Source organism: Prionailurus bengalensis, chromosome E4, assembly GCF_016509475.1.
Source record: "Prionailurus bengalensis isolate Pbe53 chromosome E4, Fcat_Pben_1.1_paternal_pri, whole genome shotgun sequence".
Lineage (NCBI taxonomy): Eukaryota > Metazoa > Chordata > Mammalia > Carnivora > Felidae > Prionailurus > Prionailurus bengalensis.
This window is the reverse complement of record NC_057360.1, coordinates 66,253,507-66,274,722: the sequence shown is the minus strand read 5'-3', so window position 1 is coordinate 66,274,722 and position 21,216 is coordinate 66,253,507. Positions and strand designations below refer to the sequence as shown.

Sequence of the window (21,216 nt, the reverse complement as noted above, 5' to 3'; positions counted from 1 at the left end):
TCTAAAATAAATATTACATATCAATATATAATATATATTATATAAAGTGAACATATGCTGTTTATGTATTTCTAAAAAATTCGTAAAAAATAAGGCCCAGTGTTTTTGGCCTCTCTCGCCTCAAAGTGTATCAAACAATGCTACTTTAACTTTCTGCCAATGGTCCATTTGTATTTGGAAGAAGGTGTTTCTCTCCCTGGGACAGAGCCGCTCACCAAGCTGCTCGTCCAGCCCTTGCCTGTGGAAGGGCTTCTAGACGGTCTGTGGCTCCTCTTTGTCCTGCCCAGTCAGGAAGGCACAGGATTCTGGAGGGCGACGGTGAATTAAGGAAGAAAATACAGAAAAAGGTGTCTGCAAAAGGTGGAGGAAGAGCTGGTGATAGGTGTTGGTTTTTCAGACTTCTGAGTAGATTTTTCAAAATATTTGCGATTCCATTCTGTCCTGTATGGGAATGGGGCCTCTGGAGTTGAGAATTAGTTCTTTTCCACGGCATTTTCAAACAGGAGGGGGTGTCGTTTGTGTGCCAGTGAGTGATGCAGGGGAGAGAAATATGCCTTGTCACAGTGAAGTAGGGGGGCCCTTGGGGCGGCAGCAAGTCCTTAAGATGATAAGCCTCTGGGTGCTCTCACAGCTGACAGACGGCAGACATTTGCATATGGGCGGCCATGACCTAGAGGCACATCTAAACTCAGATGCAAACTAGGGGCCCCAGCCAGAGGTGAGAAGCTCAGTGGTTCATTGGAGAACAAAGTAAATTCATCTTCAAGGTTACAGTGGAGGAAGTGAAACTAGGTGGGAGGCGTGGGGGGGAGGGGAACACTGGCCAAAAGGAGAGATAGAAAGATCCTTGTGCGAGGATATTTGGCCACCGGCAAGATGGAGTCACAGGTGCCACAGGGAGGCAGAGTTCTATAAAGACTCGAAATCCTCTCGGATGGACCAGGTAGACTCTTGGCTTGGAGATTCTGAGGGTTGCAGCATACACAAGGGTTCTCTGTCAGACGCAGAGCAACAGTGTCCCTGTCAACTCTGTCCAGTGTCTTGGAAGGGACGTCAGGTACAATGCCAAGGCGGGTGTGTAGGGATTGAGACAGAGTCTTCATGAAATACAACTCAGAACAAAATAAATACCATCTCCCATTTGAGGAAGTTACTAGGATAGTCACAATAAGAAAATGAAGCTGGATAACTTCAGAGGTCTCTGTTGTATTTGGTTGACCTTGGGGCCACGAGGCGGCGATGACCGAATGAAATGTCACCACGTATGCGATCTCTTATCACAGGAATTGTTGTACACATTGTGGTAGACATGGTCATAACTCACGGCCATCATCATCATGTGGTAGGAGTTGTGGTAGTCATTTCAACCGTCACTATAATCATCTTGAACAACATGGCATCTTTGTTGGATGGGGTTTGACTTAGAAATATTATATCCAGGGTAAGAGATATATTCTTTTGGGGTGCTAATGTTTGTTGCAGCAGAGCTGGCTGGTGGGGCTCTAGATGGTGTCTGTGTCGACACTCTCCAGACATTATTTAGGCAGACCCTTCTGCCCAGAAGAGTCTCTACAATGCAATTCATTAGTTCCTAGAATTCTGTTGGGCCCTCCATAGTCCAGAGAGCATGGCAAGGAATTCAGACCCACAATGCCTGGAAACTGCCGTCCGTTACCTTCCTGGCAGATTAGAAGATGAAGATGTCCCGGAGCCCCAGTTTCTCCCAGAATTACCCACGTGTCTTCTCCAGGCAATCTCAGTCTCCTACATGTCTCCTCCAGGCAATCTGAGAAGGACAGCGTAAGTCTCCGTTCAGGTAGTGATTGTTTTGGGAGACTGGACTTTTCAGAGCTCAAACTTTTCTTCTTCATGAGGAAGATCATCTTCTTCAGGGTCAATAGAAGCTATTATAAACCCCTTTTGAATGAGGCTATGCCATTCCCATGATGGGGAGTAGAGGCAAGCCCAGTCTTGATGTCTGAGGGGAGACAGAGGCACAGAGAGACTCAGCGAGGCTGTTGGTAGATGTCTGAGCAGCAGGGAGCAGACCTTCCTCAGTGTGTGAAAATCCCTCCTGCTTGGTGGCCTGGGCTCGCTTGGGGTGGGGGAGGGGTGGCAGGTGTGGAGGGGCCCCTGGGGACCAAAGACAATTCAATTTGAAGCTTTTATTTTCTGTTTTAATTGCCTACGTGTGGGTTTTCCAGAAGGTGGATGGTTGTCACTTGTCACTTTCCAGGCAGAAAGACCAACAACCAAGGGGAACTCTGGACCACAGGGGACCCCCTTGGGACATTGAATACACTGACCCTTTGATTGTACTTCCGGCTTTCGGTCCTGATTTCCTGCCAAGGGATTTGCTCATCTCACGTGCTCTGCTAACAGCTCCTTCTCACCAGGAGATGGTGATTGACCAGTCCAAGGAAGTGTGCATTCACTCACTCATTCATTCCGTGATGGATAAATATTACATAATTTTTTAATGCATCATTAAACAGGTAAAAGAAAAGGGGAATTCCTCCATTACAGATAAGAAGATAAAGAGGAAGTAAAAACAGAGTATTACACATGTAAATTGACATTTCTGGTGCCGTGAGGAGAAAATATTACATGAGATGATTTTTATGAACTTAGCATTTCATCCAGGAGGAACCAGGAGACAAAATCGTGGGCCTGTGAAAGGCAGAAGCTTGAAACTAAAACACATAAAATCTGGGCCATCAGAACGCTTTCCTCTTAATAAAAGAGTGGTTTGGTGGGGAAAAAATTCACCCACCAGCACAGAGATGACAGTAACCTGGTCTTTCTACGAGCTCTGGGGGAAAATAGACTTTCCCCTGAAATATCAAAACCCCAAGACAAGGCCACTCCCGTGGGTGCTCTGGGAAGCTCCACATGGGGAATTATCATGAAAAGTGGTCCCGGGCCACTGACACCCCCAGGGCTTGGAGGAAGCACATACAAAATGGCTTTTGAGGGACAGAGTGAGAAGCCCCGGCCACATGAGACTCCTATAATGCACAGGAAGTGTCTCAATCTGCAGTCACAAAACCCACCAAGTTACAATGACCAAGATTCAGGAAATGTGACAAATGCAGGCTTAACTACATAAAACTTCAGGCAGAAGAATAACCTAAGAATTACAATAAAGTAAATGTATTTATACTATTTTAAGTTTGTTAAAATAATAAAGTAGGGCACTCATAGAGTAAAATGCCATAAATAATAAAAAGGGAAATTTGAGATGGAATCATAATAATAATTTATTTTTTTTGAGTGTTTAACGTGTGCCATGTACAGCTTGAAGCATTTTAACCAAATGGTTTTACATAATTAGCAAGGCAGCATGATGTATCAGATATGATTGCTATTCCAGTTTTAAGCATGAAGAGAGTTTATTTTTATTTATATTTTTTAATGTTTATTTTTAAGAGAGAGAGAGAGAGAGACAGACAGACAGACAGAGTGTGAGCAAGGGAGGGGCAGAGAGAGGGGGAGACATAGAATCCCAAGCAAGCTCTAGGCTCTGAGCTGACAGCACAGGACCCGACGTGGGGCTCGAACCCATAGACCGTGAGATCATGACCTGAGCTGAAGTTGGACGCCTAACCCGACTGAGCCACCCAAGCACCCCGAGAAATACAGAGTTTAAATAATTTGACCCAAACTGCAGATCCAGTAAATGGTGGGGCTCCGGTGTAAATCCAGGAAAAAAAGTTCACGCTTCTGGACCCTCGGGGCTCACATTTCATTTCTTGAGCCCTCCCTGAGGTCCAAATACTTCGCGGTGGCAGAAAAAATGTAACATCTAAAAATCTACATTTGTCCTAAAAAAGAAAAAGTTAAACATTTCCATGGGCCAGAAACAGAGACTCAAGAGAGAAACCCAGCCAAAGGACGTGATGGGGAGGGCGCCCCACGGAGCCTGGGTTGGCGGGGGCAAGGGTGAGTGTGGAGCTGGGACAGCGGGGTGCATGTGCCAAGAACACAGGGCACGTGATAGGAGTCCGTTGTGCGACGGGCAGACTCCTCCTCAGCAGAAGTTCAAACGGTGTCAGTATTTGGTTTTCAAAACTGTATTTAAATTCTAGTTAGCTAACGTGAAGTGCAATATTGGCGTCAGGAGTAGAATCTGAGGCATCGCTGACATTCAACACCCAGCGCTCATCCCAACAAGTGCCCTACTCAGTGCCCATCCCCCATCTAGCCCATCCCCTGCCCTCTTCCCTCCAGAACCCTCACTTCGTTCTGGATTGTTGAGATTAGCACTAGGCAGAAGCAGTAGAAAGGAAGTTCACGTCAGGCATGCTAAGGTAGCACAGAAATAAAAGGAAAGAGAATAGACCTAACCAAGCGTAGTAGATAATTTATACCTGTTTGGAAAAACAGTTAGATCTCTGGCTCATATAATTTTTTTAATTCCAAAAAGTAAAGTCATAATATAAATATAATATAAAACACCAGAATAGGAAAAGGCAGATTCTTACCTCACCCCAAACATGCATATGATACACTGTGTGAATATATATCGAAATTATGAAAACATTTTAAGAAAATGTACGAACGTTTCTATAACGTAATCGCAGGGGAAGGAATGTGAGGGAAGTTTCTGGAATGATGGAGAAATTTTCTATCCTGACAAGACTTTGGGTTAGTTGTGTGCGTGCTTTTGTCCAACTGACCGAACTAAGCACATAAAATGTGTGCACCTCACTGTATACTAATTATAAATCGTTCCCACAAAAGCTATAAGAGAAAGGTAAACGAACACTGAGAAAATAGGCGAAGGGTCAGCACAGGAAACTTTTGAAAGAACTACAAATTAACAGTCCCTTTATGGGGAAAATGCTCAATTGCATTAGTTTTAAAATTTTTAACTGAAATGACAATGATGCTTTTCTCTAACAGGTCGATTATCTCACGCATTGTTGGTCGACGTGTGCACTGACCCAGCCTTACTACAGAGCAGTTTAAGAGTATTTAACAAAAATATCAAATCTGCACTACCTAAAATGTCCTAATTCCTGATTTACAAACTTATCCTTCAGATGAATTAATAGGAACAGAGAAATATATTTGTACAAGGACTTTTATTTTATTATTTTATTTTTAATGTTTATTTTTGAGAGAGAGAGGGAGGGAGGGAGGTACAGAGAGAGGGGGGACAGAGGATCCAAAGTGGAGTCTGTGCTGACAACAGAGAGCCCAACGTAGGGTTCAAACTCACGAATGAGGAGATCATGACCTGACCTGAAGTCAGACGCTCAACCGACCGAGCCACCCAGGTGCCCTAGGACATTTATTTTAGTATTGTTTTTATCATATAAAAATTTTGGAAACCACCCCATGTCCATCAGTGGTTGAAAAGACTACAATATACTATGATAGTATTTCACGGCACTGAATGGTACACTTAAAATGGTCATTGTGGCAAATTTTTTGTTACTTCTAGTTTGCAAAAAAAAAAAAAAAGTATATATTATGATTTATCTGTATATAGCCAATATATATATATAGCCTTTTAAAATAGTAGATGTCTACGTAAAGCCTTGAAAATATTCCGCAATTTTTAAAGGTAGGCATATTTCTAAATATTTGTATATTTACTTGCATGTATAAGAGTTTGTATGAAGAATTAAAAATATCTGTGCAGCTAAGTTTTTAAGCAACGGGCACCGTTTGTGGTGTTAGATATAGGGAAGACCCTTAGTTTTTACACTGTATACTTTTAAATTGTTTTAATTTGTAAGAGGTGGTGAATAATTGTTTTCAAATGAAAATACAGACTCCAAATTGTATTGTCACATTTTTAAAAGGCTTGTGAATAAAAGAAGAAAAACTGTATTCATAAAGCTTCTAGAAGCCGCAGCAAGCACAGAACTTTGGATGTGGTGAAACTCACCAAGATTCTATCTCATTACAAATATGGCGGCATCTAGACTGGCCTATGCACACAAAATACGTCGCCAAAGTTGAGTGCACCCACAGTACGTATTTACAAAGCTTTGTTTGAATTCTAATTTGGTGTCAGTGACCCCAAATGCACCGAGTGACATATTTTATGCAGAAGCAGGCTGCACGTAAGTGGCAGGACTGGACGTCTGTTCTGGAGATCAGTACAGAGCCCGTCTACACTTACGAGGTGACGACACCCATCTCCGTGTGCGGCAGCCCCGTGGAGTCACTGACCTTGCATCCCGGCCCGCTGAGTGAGCTGCACTGTCCCTCCACCCCAAGATCCCAAGTTCTTTCACCCACCTTGTGTCCTCTTATAAGGAGAAGGTAGAGCACAATTCGACCTGTGCCTAGAAGAACTAGTAGGTATGGGGTCCTGGTAACAAGGTCCTTCCCGCCCCCACATTCATGTTGGTTCTCTTGGCTGGTTTTAGGAAGAGTCTTGGGAGGAAAGCAGCTGGGTGAGAAGCACTGGAGGGCTGACTACCCCAGGATCTCTGAAGAACGTATTGGTTCTGAGGCTTAGGGTCATGGATGGTTTCCAAAGGGCAGAATCTTCCAGAATGTTACATAGCGTCATCGTAGTCCTCATCTGTAACGTTTGCCTTCTTCAGCCTAAAATAGATGGCTGAGGCATTCTAAAAGCAAAGGCACATAGACAGGACCAGAGCAGGGAACACACATGGGGCCTGTCTCTTCCCCAGGCAGCTGGGGCACGTCATATTATGACATGCCACGCACATGCAGCACAGCCTCTTGGAAGACTGCAGCCCTGGGAGAGCATTTTCAAAGGGCCTGCGTCCCATCCCCCCGGTGGATCCAAACGTGTAACCCTTCTCCCGTTCGGAGGGGCCACTGCTAGGCAGTTCCACGGGCTGGGTTTTTTTCCAGGATTTCAGGATTTTACACTCATACACTAAATTCAGCGTGTCACTGGAGTTTCCCAAGGACATGGGTTCTGTCGTGACACATCTGGCTTCCCCACCGCACTCGACAAAACTACAAAGCGTCTGCTGTCTTTGCACACACGCCGAGCTGGGATTCCCACAATTTTCTGAGCGTATTTCCGTATTATCAGTGATGTCGTCAATTATTCAAGGTTGACAGATCACTGAGTTTCAATGACACAAATCCCTCTTAGTTTAGCTTCGTTCAATATTAATTTAGTTCTCCATGGGTTGTTTGGTTAACCTCACAACACAAAGTCGTGTGTGTGTGTGGCTGAACAGTATTTCACAACAAGGATTTTCAAGGAACGGCATGTTTAGACTTGGCACGTGCCAGAGTGTAACTACAAATCATCCATGTGTCTGTGGCCAAAGGAAACGTCTACGCCAGCCTCCAAAATTCCCTTGCACAGTGACGCTTTACTGTTATAACCAAATGTTTTTATCCCACTGTGTGGGGAGATAGGGGAAGAGGCAGACCCTGGAGGCATTTGGGTTTTGCTAAGTGGCCATAAGTTTTAAAGTTTGAGGAGCCGTCAGCAGAAGAAAGACAGACGAGCAGGAAGGAAAGTACGATGGGGATTCTGACTCACCTGGTCCTCGACGCGTGTCCTCGGGGGCGGTACCGTGGGAGAGAAGATGTGCGCTGTAAGATGTCATTTATATTTAAATGTAAATTTTTATATGCTTTTTCATGCTACTTGTGGTGTATTGCTTGCCCTCGGTTTTTGGTCTTGCTTTTCTGCTTTTCACAAACACGGTTGCCTTGCCGTTCACAGGACAATTGCAGCCTCGTGGGGGCGGACGGGTGAGTAGGTCCCTCTGGGCATTTACACTCTTGGCATTTCTGGAGCCATCAAGTATGGACGGGACAACGGCAGGTGAGCGGACGCCCGGGCTTCAGAGAGAGCACGGGGCCCCTCGAGGAGTGCAGGTCAACATCGCCACCCCCCGTGTGCCGTCCGACTGGGGGCACTAAGCAGGCACCGGCACTGGGCTCTCCTCGGGGCGGCTCCCAGACCCAAGGCCGGAGCTCAGGGAGGCAGAGCAGCAGCACCGAAGCCGCTTGCGGCCCCTGATTATCCCCTTGGTTCCAGGAGGGACAAAGTCAGAGACAAATTCGCTCCCTCGCGTCTCACCTGCTGGTGGCCGTTCCTGCTGCGTGTGGTACACCAAAGAGTAAACCTCGTCCCCGCGTACAACATTCGCTGGAAGGGGAGAAAGGAGGCGTTGTGACATGGCCCTTTCTTCCCACTCCATGCCGACCACCCGTGGCCACACGGACAGACCCGCCACCTGTTCATGGAGGCGGTGGCTGGGGCACAGCAGACACAGGTGGGGAGGCAGACGGCACCCCGTCGCCTCTTCCCCAGCTCACTCGAGCTCCTCGGGCCAGGTCACTCGGGACCCTCACCGTTTTCGTACACCGACTGTCCCTGCAGCGGGGTGGGTGAGTTGACGTAGCTGGATGCTGGTGGCACAGGGCTCGGAGGGCTCCTGCAGACACGGAAACACACGTCATCAGCGTGGGGTGGCGTCCCAGACGCCCCGCACATCTCCCTCGACGGTTGTGAGCAAGACATTGAAGGAGCCAAGCCTGCTAGGGAGGGTCCTGGGCGGAATACTGACTCCTGGGGAGAGTCCCTGGCACGGCCGCGTCGCCCACGCTCTGACCTGACCCAGCAGGGTGCAGCAGGTAGCACTGGGGCACACAGCCCGTGAGCGCCGGCGCCCATCTGACGGGCTCACGGTGGTGTCGCCCACACCCGCATCGGTGCCCCTCACATCACACGCGCTCAGTGAATATTGAACGGAGCAATATTGATTCCCCCCGATGGAAAACAGGTTGTTAGGCAGAACAAGCAGTTTGAGGAAAGGAGAGAAGAAAGTGGGCTTGTGCGTGCATGTACCCCTGGAAGAGTGCTACCCTGATCTGGGGGGAAATATCTGTATTTTGTCGGCATAAAAACAACACGGTATAAAAGTATGTCAACTAAACATTGATGTCCCCAGATGCAAGGATTTAAAAAAAAACTCCCCCCACCCCCCTAAACTTCTTTTTTTATTTATTTTTATTTTTTTATTTTTTTAAATTTTTTTTTCCAACGTTTTTTATTTATTTTTGGGACAGAGAGAGACAGAGCATGAACGGGGGAGGGGCAGAGAGAGCGGGAGACACAGAATCGGAAACAGGCTCCAGGCTCCGAGCCATCAGCCCAGAGCCTGACGCGGGGCTTGAACTCATGGACCGCGAGATCGTGTCCTGGCTGAAGTCGGACGCTTAACTGACTGCGCCACCCAGGCGCCCCCCCCCCCCCCAAACTTCTAAAGAACTTCACCAGCAATGGTTATCACTCTCTGGCTTCAATTACCGAAATGTGCCCGTATCTTAATGCCTCTGGGATACTTTAAGACCCTAGGATCCCGTTTTCCTTCCTCATCGGAACGACTCACAGACCCTCAGATACCGGTGAATTGATCGAATGAATCAATTCATTGGTGAATGTGTGAAACGGGTCAAGGTAGTTTGTCGAGGGAGCTAAATTAGGAAGAGTGATGCAAGGGTTGAAATGCAAGTACAAGGAAGAGGGGTGGCAAGCAGGTTCTCACTACCGGGGGGGAGAGCCCTGGGGCGGGGGGAGGGTGCGCAGGGTGCATGATAATAGCATGAAACAAGCACAGGAGAGAAGAGAACTCAAAACCGGGAAGACGGGTTTTTCTGCCGCATCCGCGCACATGGAGAAAGTGGGGCCTCACCCGCGTGGGTTCCCGGAGGGACGTCTTCCTACAAGTCAAGCAGATGAGTAGACATGTCAAAGGGGGACTCTGTTCACCACTTGTTCTCAGGTGGCCCTCGTGTGGGGACCGCACCCCGGGCCACGGTGCCCCTCACAAGGCCGCCGCGTGCCAGAGAACAAGCTGGCACTCGCTTGCACAGATCCTACGTCCTGCAGGTGAGGAGACTCCGTGCAGAATGGTCACACGAGCTTCCCAAAGACGGTTCACACCGGAGCGAGGACTTGAACCCACACCTCTGAACCCTTACACCTCCACCTCTTGTATTGTTTGCTTCGGGTTCTAACAACCACACCCCCTAATGTTGTCATGACAAGTCCTGAGAAGCAGGCACTGCCACAGCCACGTTATAGACGGGGCGACATGCCCCAAGAGGCAGAAAAAGCTGGGCATTCAAGTGAAAACCTCACGTTGTCCCCATCTTGCTCGGCGGAGAACAGGAGTCCCCGATCAAATGCACAAATACATATGTAATTACCCGTTGTGAGCACGGCGGGGCTAACCAGCTTAGCGCCCTGATGGAGAATAATGAGAGAACACGGGCTGTGGCCAGGGGAAGCCTCTCGGAGAAAGTGACACTTAAGCCGGAAAGCAGGAGGGATCCTGCAGTGAGTGGAACACGAGGATGTGTGGACAAGCATTCCAGAAAGCGGGAAAGGCACGTGACCATGCTCAGGGGAGGGGGGGATAAGAACCGAGGCACTGACTTTACCTGGGAGATGGTCAGCAGGGCTGGGATTGCTAACCGTGTGTCTCCTCCAAGCACTGACTAGTTAGTTTACATAGAGTTACATTTTGGTGCAAATATTAGATCAGACGAACACAAGATATCGGGGGGACCTGAACCGATAACACGTAGCAGACGGAAGACTTGACCTAAGACACTGCGTCAGTTTAATGGGTGCTGCTCCCGTGCGGGGGGCTGGGAGCAGGTGTGCGGGCAGGGTGGCCAGCAGGGCATACCCATCCCTCCGTGTACGCGTCACCGGCCCAGCCTGTGTCCGTGAAAACAAAGGTCACAGTCACAAAATACCAGTCTCTGAAATACTAACCTAGTCTTTTCCGGAGCCCACAGCAGAATAAGACCAGAATGACGGGACCAAGGACACCAAGCATCCCCTCGAGGATTCCCGAGGCGAGAAGTTCTTTCCTGTCCTCCGTGGGCACTGGAGGGAGAGGTCAGAGCGTGAGCTGCTGTGCTGGACGGCTGGCCTTTGGAGAGCAGACATCCTGGCCGTGGGTTGAGGCCAAGGTCTGCCCTTCCCAGGAATGGGGCGGGGGGACAGTGAACTGACTTCTGTATCGAGGGGCCTACAGCTCTTCGCACTGATGACAGGAGAAGAGGCACCAGCCTTCAAGCCTTCGTCGCCTCCGTGCCCTTCAGATACACCTCCCAGGACAGCACCGCCCACAGACGCCCATCGTTGGTTGCACGATGCCAGAAACGTGGCGGGGTCAGGAGAACTCCCCCAGGAGGGAGGCAAAGCATAAGAGACTCTTAACTACAGAGAACAAACTGAGGGTTGATGGAGGGAGGTGGCTGGGGGGATGGGCTAGATGGAGGATGGGCATTAAGGAGGACACTTGTTGGGACGAGCACTGGGGGTGCCTGGGTGGCTCAGTCAGCCAAGCGTCCAACTTCGGCTCAGGTCATGATCTCAAGTTTCGCGAGTTGGAGCCCCACCTCGGGCTCTGTGCTGACAGCTCGGAGCCTGGAGCCTGTTTCGGATCCTGTTCTCTCTCTGTCTCTCCCCTCCCCTGCTCATTCTCTCTCTCTCTCTCTCAAAAATAAATAAACATTAAAAAAATAATTCTACCAATTAAAAACAAGAGAGATGAACCACTGGGTTCTACTCCTGAAGCCAAGACGACACTGTTTGTTACCTAACTTGAATTTAAGTAGAGTTAACACAACCTCTCCCAGGATGCTGGAGAGAGGCAGTGACCAAGACAGCTCTATGCCCTGGGCTGTACCTGTGACGTTGAGTGGCACCGCCTCGCTGCGCCGGGCCCCCAGCCCGTTGTTGGCCTCGCAGGAGTAGTTTCCAGAATGTTCTGCGGTCAGAGAGAGGTTGAAGGACGCTCTTCCTCCAGCGTGAGCTGAGCTCCTCCCCAGGGGGACATTCTCGTGATAAAACCGGTACAGGATGGGGGGAGAGCCCCTCTGGGCCTCGCAGCGAAGCTCGACCACATCCCCTACTTCGGCCGGGGCCCCGGACCCCCTGATGGTGAGGACGGGGCGGGACACTGGAACTGAGGGAGACAGGGGGGCCGTCAGAGAGGGTCCCCACACGGGGACGGACTAGTAATCCCAGCTCATGGAGGCCCAGCCCCACTGAGCTCCCTTGGGGTGCCCCAGGGGAACGGGGAGCCCAGCTGGCGGGCCGCTGGTGGGTCGCAGAACTTACCTCTGACGGTGACGCTCACCAGCTCGCTGAGGCTGGGGCCGTAGCCGTTGTCGGCCGCACAGTAGTATTTGTCCGTGTCGCTGTCCCTCACCGCCGGGATCTCAAACTTCGCTGCCAGAGAGCGCTGGGTCTTTGTTTCCAGGTTCAAACCCAGGGCCCCTTTGTACCAGAGGAAGGTGATGTCTCCTGTGCCCCTGGCCACCATGCAGATGAGAGCCAGCCTCTCTCCCTTCTGCACTTGCCCGCCGGGAGGCTGCGTCTCCAAGCTCACATTACAGACGGGGACTCCTACGCACACACAATGTGACCCGGGAGGGGTGACTGTCCTGAACCCAAAGGCCTTGGGTAAAGTCAACAGTTCATGCGGTCGAATGGCTAACGTTGGGGGCCGTTTTGAGGTGGGGGGGTTCTGCCTATTTGGGTCTGCCTTGGTCCAGCGGATGCTGGCAGTGTGACAGAGGCCATACTGTTACCATGCACCCCCTCCCGCCCCAGAACAGTGGGGCTCCCAGGACCCTCACTCTGCAAGGCACAACGGTAAGGAGGCCACGGTGCAGATCGAAGGTCAAGCTGCCTGGGCTTGGGTGCTGGTTCTGGTCTTACTGTGTGTGCTTGATCCGAGGGCTTAACTTCCCTGGGACCCGATTTCCCGTCTGCACAGGGGAGCGGGCAACGATCGCTCTCTCCCGAAGTCGGGAGGGCTCCCTTACGTGGCTCGACGGGCCGGGAGCACGGCCCGCTGCCCCGCGTGTCTCCAGCCTCACCAGGGCTGGGCTGTGAGCGAAGGCGTGAAAGCCGGCCTTCTGGAGGTAATCGACACCCGCTTCCCAGCTCCGAGGATGCATCTTGGACCGAGAATGGGGGGAGGACGTCGGCGTGTCCACCCTGACGTGGGGCAGCACGGTTCAGAGTCACAAAACACCCCCCTTCTCTTTTTCTCTCTCAAAACCAAACCCCAACCTCTCCTCCAATCGCCTCCTGTACAAAGCTTCCCCTTTCCGTGCGGCTCTGATTTTCTCCCTTCTCTGTGGCTCCCATCAGCCCCCCACCACAGCCACGCATCTCGCCCTGGCTGTTGAGGGCGCCGCGGGAGCTGCGGCTCCTGGAAATCGGGGGGCCCCACTCTCCAGCACAGTGAGGGCTTCCTAAATACCCTTCTGCGTGTTCGAGCGGGATTAGCAAGGATAAGGGAAGATCCCTCCGGGACCCCGACCAGGAGAGAAGCTCGGTACACCTCCATTCCTGCAGGAGCCGAGCCCCCCGTGTTGGGGGAGATCAGCCTCGCGCCCCCGCCCGTGTCTGCCCGCTGCCGCAGGCCCCCGCACTCACTCTGCACCCGTATCTGGACCCTCGGGCTCCGAGTGACTCTGGCTGCCATGGTCTTTTCTTCGCACCAGTAGGATCCTGAGTCTTCCCTCCACACCTTGGGGAGCTGGAGCTCCGGGGAGCTGCTCCAGCCCGGCCACAGGACCCGGCTGTCTCTGAAGAAACAGAACTGGCGGGGTCCGTCCAGCCTCCGTGAAGGGACCAGAACGTTGCAGGTCAGGGTCACTGAGCCTCCCTCCACGGGCCGAGAGGGCGTGGCGGTCAGGAGCAGGGCTGGAGAGAGGGACGAAACACATATGTTCCAGGGCCCAGGGGTTCAGAGTCCCCGGGCGGAGGCACTTGGTGCTCGGATAACCACCCAGTGGGGTGCAGAGCCCATCCCGCACCCCAGCGCCCCCCGCGCAGCACCTCTTCCGTCCATAAGACAACCCTTGCCTGCCACTTGGTTCTCACGCGTCGACATTTCTAGCCACGAACTAAACACACCCCTTCCGGAGACGGGGCAGGGCACTGATGACTGTGATTGGAGGCGGTGAAGCCTGACGCTTCAGGAAAAGTGAGTGGGTTTCATTCATTCTTGTTGTAAATCAGGGCCGTTGTTTTTCTTCTGCTTCGTTCCCCTGGCGTCCCAGAGCCACACTCTTTCTTCCAAGGACGGAACGTGACACCGGGGGATCTGCCAGTCAGGGAAAGGTTGAGAGGCGCTCGATGCCTTCTTTACGGATTCTCTCCTTCCCACTGGAAGCAACAGGGGTGCACCTGCTGGAAAATGCCTCACACACGCACCAGGCTCCCTTGCTCTGGGACCGTGCCCACACCTCCGTAGAAGGCAAGGTTGTGCAGAGCCATTTCAATCCGTACCTTGAGCCCAGGGATGCCTCCCTCTTGGGCCGTAAGGGTTTTCTCCACGGGGATCACGGGTGGCTAAAGCTGGGTCCCGCTTCCCCTCACCTCCTTCTGCCCAGCGTCAGCGCCCAGGAAACCCCAGAATCCCTGAGCACACTGGCTCTTGCGACATTTGTTTGTGGAAGGCTCAGAGCCTCTGCTTTTCGGGAAAGTTTAGGAATTTTCCTAAGAGAAGCCTGTCTCCCCTCACCAGCGAAAAATGCCACGTGATCTAGTTCACAGAGAGGCGGGGGCTGCTCCAACACCTGTCACCTCAAGCCTGGCTGGTGGAATGCCTCGCCTGGGAACTCAAAAAAACTCGCTCCCGACGTCGGTACCAGAATGCTTGCTTGCTCCGTGCTGGGGCCTGGACGGAACACCTGTGCGCCGGGAGGCATTTTCTGTCCTTGGAAAACTGCAGTCCCAGTGGGCCGAGGACAGCACAGCTTTTGAGCTGAGCAGAGGAAGGAATAAAAAAGGCGTCTAGGCAGCTGGGCCCCATGCTTCTGAATGGGGCAGGGCAGGCGTGGAGTGGGACCCGGACAGGGCCGTTTGCGAGGGCTGGAGCTCAGCCTCGAGCTCAGAGCTTGCCCCAGATCATTCTCGGGTGTTCCCAGAAACACCTGACAGATTCCTGGTGGCGGGAGTTTCGTCTCTTCTGGGTGTGGTCTTGGATTTCTGCTTACGCTCGGACTGAGCCCATGAGCCCATGGCCTGAGTTCCACCTGGACGAACCTCAGAAGAGCCGTCCAGAAGGTTGGGCTGGTCCCGAACACCCCTGACCGTTGGCGTCAGAGGCCTGTTCCCCCCGGTTGTACGTGCAGCCCGTGTTCTTGAGGACGCAGAAGGCCCCTTCCGGCCCCGTGGACAGTACTTTGCATAGAGGAGAGCAGTTCTGACGCCTCCTGGATGTAAACACACGTCAGTGGAAGGTTCCTTCTGGGGGGACACTTCCTCTTCTCTTCTGGTAAAGGTAAGACTTTGGATCAGGATCGGAGTGAACGGTGGCACCGAGCAGGGTCTGGGAGAGAAGTCGTGCGGGCCGACCGCTGTGGCTACAGCAGGAGTGCAGGAGGAAGGAGGCAGAGTGACGCCTGGCGCGCCCGAGGCCCAGCATCCACCGTCATCGTCATCGTCGCCGCGGACGGGTGGCGGCCGAGATTCCTCCAGCGCTCCTGGGGGAGCACCCAGCGGGGAAGACACAGGGGCCTTGGGGCTCCTGAGGCTGGGAGGGTGGACAGTCTTCTCACATCTGTCTGCGACACTCTGTGACTTCCCCGTGAAAAGCATCTCCCTTCCGGAGAGCGGAGAGGACGGTGCTTCTGAGAAGGTCTCAGCAAGACCGCCCCACCCCCCGCGGAGCAGGCTCGTGTCAGGTGCAGACACTGGTCTGAACACAGGCCGCGGGGGGCCCCGAGGGAGCCGCTGTCACCAGATGTCAGACAGCATCCACAGCTGTGACAAGATTCCCACAGACCGCAAAGGGGGAGGGGAAGAGAGCTACTCACCAGTCAGTTCGCAGGGCGGCGCTAGGAGAGAATTCGGGAGAGATCAGTGCGGGTCCGGAGTTGGGTGGACCTCCCCCGGCACTGCCCCTCCCCCCTCCTCCCCCACCTTCCCTCTCCGCTTCACTCCTGCCTCTTCCTTCTCCTCTCTGCTTCCTTCTTGGCCTCCGCTCCTTCTCCCGCATTCATTTCTGATCACTGCCCCCATCCGTTGTTAGGGCGCGGTACCTTCGTTGGTGACCGCACCTCCCTCTTATCCCTCCCTCAAAAGTCCAGAGGACCCTGCCCCGGCCCGGCCAACCCGCAGTGACAACGGCCAGGCTCCTGACCAACACACACACACACACACACACACACACACACACACACACACTGTGCCCTTTATTCACCTACTTCCCAGCGGAGCAGGTCCAGAGAAGGAATTCTGATTTCCCCAAAGATTCTCTCATATCCCAAGGATTTGACCACCGTATTATGACATGATGACCAAGGACAGGAGATTCTGGGGAGATGCAGGCTCTCAGCCAGAAGGCACGGGCCTGAACCCTGGCTCTGCCCCACTAGCTGTGTTACCTCGGAGAAAATGCTTTCCCTCTCTGTGCTGTATGTTCCTTTTCTGTAGAAGGGAGATAATACTGGACCTACTTCATGGAGTTTTTGTGAGGATTAAGTAAGTTGACATCCGTAAAATGCCTGGAATTTATTCCACGTTCAGTAAATATTACCTCATTATCACTACCTATTTGAACCCATACTTAGTCTGACATATTTAGCCTGGTTTTTTTCTTTTTTCTTTTTTTTTTTTAGCTTAAATGCTTATTTGAATGATGCGTTCCTCGGGTGGGAGAGTGGAGTCAACGGGGGCTGGCACGACCATCACGGTTGTCATTCATCCGTCCTACAAAGCGTTTTGAGGGCCTCCTGTGCGTCACGCATTGCGAGTGGGACGCGGGTGGCCGGAGCGAACGTGACCAAGTCTTTGCTGTTCAGGGGGAGAGCGCCAATTAAAAAACCAATATGCAATCTGATTTCAGAGAGTGATCAGCGTGTAGGAAAGATAAAGGCCAGGGGCGCCTGGGTGGCTCCGTCGGTTAAGCGTCTGACCCTTGATTTTGGCTCGGGCCGTGACCTCACGTTCAGCGGGGTCGAGTCCCGTGTTGGGCTCTGGGCTGGCAGCACGGCACCTGCTTGGGATTCTCTCTTTTCCTCTCTTTCTGCCCCTCCCCCACTCACTCGTGCGGGCTCTCTCTCTGTCTCTCCTTCTCAAAATAAATAAACTGAAGAAAAAGATAAAGCTGAGAAATCAGTTACAGGGTATCATCGGACGATCTTGACCATTCGGATAGCTGTCCGTTGGGTAGAAAACAGAACGAAATTAGAGAGCTGCCTTCCCAGTGTTCGGGGCCAGCACCCCGGGCAGAGAAGGAGCAAGTGCGGAGGACCTGAGAAGGAGTGAGCTCATCTGTGGAGGGAGGAGAAGGCAGTGCCCCTGCAGCTGAGGGAGGGGCAGTGATGGGCACTGCTGTGGTACCTACGGGCAGTCCGAGCCAGTCACGGAGGGCTTCCTGGATGTGGTGCCAGGCCTGGATTTCATTCCAGGTGTGCTGGGAGCCGTGGGCAGCTCTGACTGAACTTACGCTTGTAAAATCACTCTCACGCACGCGGGGACGAGGACGGACCACCGTCCTGCAGGACTAGCAGGGAGGACATGGGTGGCAACTCGGTCTGGAAGCCTGAGGACGCCGGCTGAGGCCGGGCGGCCGTTGACTGCTTGGAAGGTGCTCAGAGGAGAGACCAGCGCTGGGGAAAATTAGCCTGAGTTCAAGGTTAAAGTGGCCACAAAGCACCTGAACGGTGCAGCTGGGAAGTGAGCGAGGTGGGGGTGGGCGGGGAAGAGCCAGGTCTGGGCAGCCACCTTGGGAAAGTCAAACCTTGGGAAGGTCCGGAAACAACGGGGGTTGAGTTAGAAAGAAAACCAGCAGGGGGCGCCTGGGTGGCACAGTCGGTTAAGCGTCCGACTTCAGCCAGGTCACGATCTCACGGTCCGTGAGTTCGAGCCCCGCGTCGGGCTCTGGGCTGATGGCTGGGAGCCTGGAGCCTGTTTCCGATTCTGTGTCTCCCTCTCTCTCTGCCCCTCCCCCGTTCATGCCCTGTCTCTCTCTGTCCCCCCCAAAAATAAATAAACTTTGAAAAAAAAATTAAAAAAAAAAAAAACCAGCAGAATGTGGTAGTCCAGAGGCCACGGGAAGAAGCGTTTCCAGAAGAGGGAGCAGAGGGAGGCTCCCCGGGAGGCCGAGTGCGAGGAGATGGGACCCGGAGTCCAGGCCGGGGCGATGCGCAGGTGGCTGCTGGTCCCGGAGGGAACAGCACTGGGGACGAAAGACGGACGGCCGCGGCCCAGGACAGGGCGAGGGGGACCTGAGAGCACTGAGAACCGGCCGACGGTCCCAGGGCTTAGGGGCCGGGCGGGTGTGATGCCAAAGGGGTTGAGGCGCTAGAAATGTGGTGAGCGTGCTAGTGGTCACGTGGCTGCAAATCCTTCCGGAGAATCTTAGACGGCGTATCAGAAAAGCGAATCTTACTGTCCCGTCAGTTAAAAATGAGCTCAAAACGATGGCAGGAGGTAAAGCAAAGCCCAGCAACGGCCTAGAAACTTTGCGAAAGGCCAGCCGGAGGCCGTCAGGATGCATTTCCGTGGTTTCCGGGGAAAGACGTTATGCTGTTTGTATGTTTACGGGAATCACCCAGAAGGAAAAATCGTGCTGATGGCAGAGTGGAGGTTCTGAGGGAGCAGGAGCGCCTGGGACGCAGTGCGGAGGGAGGGCCCCTGCGTGGGGACGGGGATAGGGCAGTCCCGAAGGAGGGCGTGTGAGGGGTGGCGGGGAGATCCGAGCACGGCCGCAGGCAGAGGAGGACTTCCTCTTCTGATAGTGTTCATGTCCTCAGCGACATAGGCAGCAAGGTCATAAGCTGAGTGTGAGAAGGGAGGAGTTTGAGGAGGCGGAGAAGCTGGGACGTAGTGGTCCAGGTGTGAGGCTCAGACTAGCAGGTGTAGGAGGTCACCGGCCCTGCCAGGACCACTGGAGACGCGTGCCCTACCTTGAAAGGGACATGAGTCAATGGGACGGTGCCTTTCGTGTGAAGGCACTGGTGTGATGCGTGCAGAGAAGTATGCTGATCGGGGGCTGCTCACGAGGAGAGAGGTGCAGGTGTGGCCAGGAGCCTTGCGCCCAGAATCTAAGGCGGGGAGGGGGCAGAGGACAGTACCTGGCAACGAAAAGTCGCTCGGGGGGTTGAAGAGCGGCCACTCGGCGGGGGTGGGGGGGTGCCCGAAACAGGGATTTTGAAAGCAAACAGTTGTTGGTGATAAATTCTAGGGTTTGATGGCAGGAATGAGGGGGCCAAGGACAGACAATAAAGGGAAAGGTGTCTAAGACAAGGAACGAAGGCCCAGTTTGTTGTATGAATTATCCCCGTGGCTATCAGCAACAGCGAGGACAAACAGAATTCACACTGGAAGGAAAGACAGCCAGCGAACGCTTCCTAGGAGGTAAAAACCGAAATGAACGTGCCCTTCAAACACCTGCCTTTCCAGTATTTACCACCTGCTGACCGACTCTGAGCTGCCGGTTGGAGGCAGAGATCCCAGCACCCGCGGGCGCAGGCAGAGGCCTCGGGAGGCACTGGGGCCAGAGCCCCGCACCTGCTCGGACGCCCTACTCACCGCACATCAACAGCATGAGCCCCAGCAGCATGAGGACCAGGTCGGGGGCTGTCACTGGAGATGCTTTCTCATCGGAGGAAGAATCCAGCTCCGAGTCGAGAGGCAGCAGCTTGTCAGAGGGCTGCGGAAGTCACGCTGCAGCACGTTTACAGAAATAGAAGAACCAGGGTGCTCCGACGGCCCTCCTCTATTTCCTGTCCTGTGGGGGCCCAGACGGGCAAAGGTGCTCCTTTCTGTATTTGCTTGACTGTCCACGACTTGAAGAGGGTGCACACCAGGGCCTCCCTCCGGAGCACAGGGGGTATCTCAAGGGAACTTTCCCAGAGGCAATTTCTGACCCCGATGAACCTTCCTCAGACCGCGGTCCCGCGGAAGTTCAATGGCGGGTTTTCCTCACTGGGAAGCATGTCTCCTGGCCCACGTCTGCTCCACACACACTCTCGTTTCTCAACAGCCTGCACTGTGGCTGCTCGGGCACGAATGTCCAAGCCAGAGACCAATGGGCTGTCACCCGGGTCCCCTGCAGCATCGGAGAACCATTGTGGATGATGATTTGTACAGAGTCAGCCTATTTGTAAGGTGCCGGCTCCCATATTTAAACTTGCAGGGTGTAGCAGTCAGTGAACCAGAAACAGAAGAAAACAGAATCACAGGAAACTACTGCCTGGGTGGGGGGCATGTCTGTGAGTGAAACACAGGAAAGAGGCATATGCAAACTAGCTTCTGGGTGTTGGGGGACATTCGGCACTAGCTCTTGGCCTGGCACTTGTGGTGGTGTTCCTCCCCTTCCCCAAGTCAGCGTCATCTCTGCCTCGAGCACGCAGGGGATCCAGTCCTGGGCACCCAGAGCCTGCGTGGAATTCAGATTATGGTTAGAGGAGAAGAAACCATCTGAATTTCCAACATCTCTTGAGTCTTTGAGTATCTAAGGTTAAGAAGAACCCAACAACGTGTGGGAGCAAAGCTCTTAGGGGACATGGCAAGACGCCATTGAGCGATGACATCCAAGTCTGAGTGTAGAGTCGGAAGAGGCGTGGGAAGAGAAGCAGGTGATCAGGGTGGCCAGCGAGGAGCCACCTGGAGGAAGAGGGAGCAGTGCTGGAGGCTGACCGAAGGGCCCCTGGAATCCCAGAGACGGGGCAGCGCGCCCCGACTCTGTTTGCTGGCTCAGGAAAGCCTGTGTGTAGAGTTTCAGGACCAAGGCTCCGCCCTCGCTGAGGAACGTGGCGTCCTCTCGGCCCAGCGCGTGAGGTTGTGTGTGCGCACACGTGCTCTTTGCCCGTGCTGGGGTGCGTGCCTTCACAATTCCTTCAGGAGAAAAATCTCTCTCCCCTCCTCTGCAGGTTAAGGCTGTACATGATTCGTTAAGCTCTTTCACCCTTGTATGTCTATGACATCGTTGGCAGACACACACCAACAAGTACATTCGTATGAATTATACGCATATAAACTATGCGGTTCCATGATGAAATCTGAACCCACCAAGAGTCTGATGCGGTAAACGGGGGCGAGGTCTGATGTGGAGGCGGTGAGCGAGAGGGAGCACCACCAGCAGGGAGAGGAATGTGGGAAGAACTTTGTCACGGGGGCTCCGAAATCAGGGTCAGACTTTTCCCGGGGGGGGGTGTGGGTGGGTCTGCGCTTCTCCTAGGAGACCCCCACTCTGGTCCAGG

General features: G+C 53.0%; 1 protein-coding gene across 2 annotated transcripts; it reads right to left on the bottom strand.

Annotated features, from left to right (window-relative positions):
- Positions 1-5,790: 5,790 nt before the first annotated feature.
- On the bottom strand, positions 5,791-20,743 carry FCRL1 (Fc receptor like 1). Of its 2 annotated transcripts, none has more exons than XM_043567589.1 (11): positions 19,544-20,743; positions 15,823-15,843; positions 13,433-13,702; positions 12,104-12,262; positions 11,670-11,948; positions 10,748-10,861; positions 9,657-9,684; positions 8,314-8,396; positions 8,039-8,107; positions 7,493-7,524; positions 5,791-6,590 (listed from the first exon to the last, which is right to left on the bottom strand). In XM_043567589.1, exons 1-11 carry the CDS (start codon positions 19,572-19,574, stop codon positions 6,519-6,521), a joined length of 1,158 nt encoding a protein of 385 aa, XP_043423524.1. In that variant the 5' UTR covers positions 19,575-20,743; the 3' UTR covers positions 5,791-6,518. The 2 variants fall into 2 exon arrangements, with proteins under 2 accessions (XP_043423524.1, XP_043423523.1); XM_043567588.1 differs by having other exon boundaries at positions 12,104-12,391; positions 19,544-20,194.
- Between the last annotated feature and the right edge of the window lie 473 nt (positions 20,744-21,216).

Bases quoted from the DNA above. Each gene is read 5' to 3' on its own strand.
- FCRL1 (XM_043567588.1), bottom strand. From the start codon at position 19,574: ATGCTGCTGGGGCTCATGCTGTTGATGTGCG. The intron at 13,703-15,822 runs GTGAGTAGCTCT...CCCTCTCTCCAG, and splicing joins GCCGCCCTGCGAACTGACTG to CCCTGCTCCTGACCGCCACG. The intron at 9,685-10,747 runs GTTAGTATTTCA...CTTGACTTGTAG, and splicing joins TGGGCTCCGGAAAAGACTAG to GAAGACGTCCCTCCGGGAAC.